Raw genomic sequence first — 2,088 nt, 5'->3', positions numbered from 1 at the left:
CTGGTCGTCGCAGTAGAAATTCGGGTAGGGCACCTTCCCCAGCACCGGATAATCCGTGCCTGGTCGACCTGCAATTGCAATGAGTACCATAAGTTTCTCCATAAGTTCCATCAAAAAAGATTGACGTAAATGATTAATTTTCTAAAGGCATTGTAATAACACACAAGAAGTCGTATCGGTAAACTTTAATTAGTCTCTCTATATATTCTTTTAATATTCTTTTTTTAATCAAAGTAAACTTAATGAATCCAAGTTATGGACAATATTTTAACAGTGTGGATGGAGCGGTCTTCGAACATTCGAATGTGTTTCATCATCCCACTTGATATGGTTCGATCGTATATTCGAGGCCCTAAATAATTCACGGTTTATTCCGGCTGTAATTTCAGCGCTCACGGATTCCCTTTGCGTGAAATTCGCAAACGCGTATAAAGCGACGAGCGATTTGGACGAATTAACTACTTAAATGAGCGGAGGGGTTAAATGAATCGCGGTGTGCAGCCACGGTTCTTTGCCCTTTTTTCTATTCATTTCCGTTTCCATCTCTTCGTTACTTTCACGATCGCAGTTATTTGATTCTCATTACAAGATCGTAGTTTTTCGCATAGCTTTATTCAGATTATGATAGATTATGTTGATCGAAAGCTAAGAAATTTATAAATATTATTTCCGATAATTTTGTCTAGATAAAATATTAAAAGTAAAGAAAAAAAGGAGAGAAAAATATATATAAAGGAAAATATACAAAAAAAAATTAAAAGATCTTTTCCAAAGAAATATAAGACAGTTTTAGATGTCGGATAATCTGATTTATATTTGTATTGCAAAATTGCAGTTGAAAATTTTTATCTGTGACAGTTTAATTCTGCGTATTATTTCTTTTTACACAAAAAATAGAGTTTCGTCAATTTTTTGCGACATGTGCTCGAATATCAAAATGTTTTCGCATTCGAAATTGATACGTCTCTAATTTAATATTGGCAAGCGCAAACAAGTAATTCTGGAATCGAGGAGAAATCGGTATCGCGATCAAAAGAGGTGAAAACAAAAGTTGGACAACTTAAAACGATTCGCGGTTGAGAGGGGCTCGTAGGCGCATTAAAGCGACCGTTAAAAGAGCTCCAAGAAAGTGCCCTCGGGATCCTCCATCCCCATCCGCACTTTTCCGTCCTCGTCGTCTCTCGTCCCGGTCTTAGGCTCAACGGAAAACGAAATAATTAGACTGACACGGTGCACGAGCACACCTACGAAACGGGTGAATAGCTCGAGAACGAGAATACGTTCGACAGTGTTGTCGTCGTGGATTCTACCGAAGTTATAATTACGCGGACCCAACCACTGTATAGGCGAGAGAGAGAGAGAGAGGGAAGAAAACGGGAGATAGCAAGAGCGGAAGCGAGACAACGAGCGTTTATTTCGTGCAACGGAATCTCTTCCGCTGACAAAACAGGGTCGGACAAGCGACGCAAGCTGCGAATTTCGTATGGTTGTCGGTGCGATACGGTCGAGTTTATGCGACCGCGTCTCTCGTGGAAGGTGCACGTACTGTATACGTTCCCGGGGTGTTGTGCGCGGGTACAGACCGGTCCATTTTGCCGCATCGGTATTCCTGCAACGCGCTCGAGACGAAGTCTGGCCAATCCGCTGTTTTCAGCTAACTTGAACGAGTCTCCGTCGGGTGATATCGACGCGAAAATTTCTTGACTCGCTAGAAAGCTAAAGTACGGAATAATATGTAATAAGTACGGAACAAAACAAATAAGCGCGCTAAGTAATACGCGGATCGCTATACAGGATTCTTACATAATTTTAATTTTGCGTATGATGTAGATTTTTATAAATGTTTATAAACATTAACTCGCAAGTTTAACGGTTTTTAATAGAACTTTATACTTATTGTGTCGCTTGAAATGGATAATCAATTTTAATTACGAATAGTATTATCTTGTTCAGACATAAATAACCTTTGCATAAAATTGCACGAAATATAATACAATTAATATAATAAAATTGTATAAAATATGTGCATTTTATTTGTTTTCATATTAAGATTCATAGGTATTTTTAGCAGATGTATTTAATATCATA

The 2,088-nt window shown here is 38.3% G+C and overlaps 2 protein-coding genes across 4 annotated transcripts in view; one reads left to right on the top strand and one right to left on the bottom strand.

Annotated features, from left to right (window-relative positions):
* Window positions 1-2,088, top strand: part of LOC115235369 (RING finger protein 17-like) — a 147,449-nt gene that overhangs the window by 83,911 nt on the left and 61,450 nt on the right. The gene's annotated exons all lie outside the window — the stretch shown is intronic.
* LOC115235378 overlaps window positions 1-2,088 on the bottom strand; it is a 58,345-nt gene that overhangs the window by 3,538 nt on the left and 52,719 nt on the right. The window contains exon 3 of the mRNA XM_029807137.1: window positions 21-68. Within this exon, the coding sequence (XP_029662997.1) occupies window positions 21-68 (48 nt within the window). The remainder of the gene's footprint in view (window positions 1-20; window positions 69-2,088) is intronic.

This window comes from Formica exsecta, unplaced genomic scaffold (assembly GCF_003651465.1).
Source record: "Formica exsecta isolate Colony F162 unplaced genomic scaffold, ASM365146v1 scaffold218, whole genome shotgun sequence".
Taxonomy (NCBI): Eukaryota; Metazoa; Arthropoda; class Insecta; order Hymenoptera; family Formicidae; genus Formica; species Formica exsecta.
This window is presented reverse-complemented; position numbering and strand designations above follow the sequence as displayed.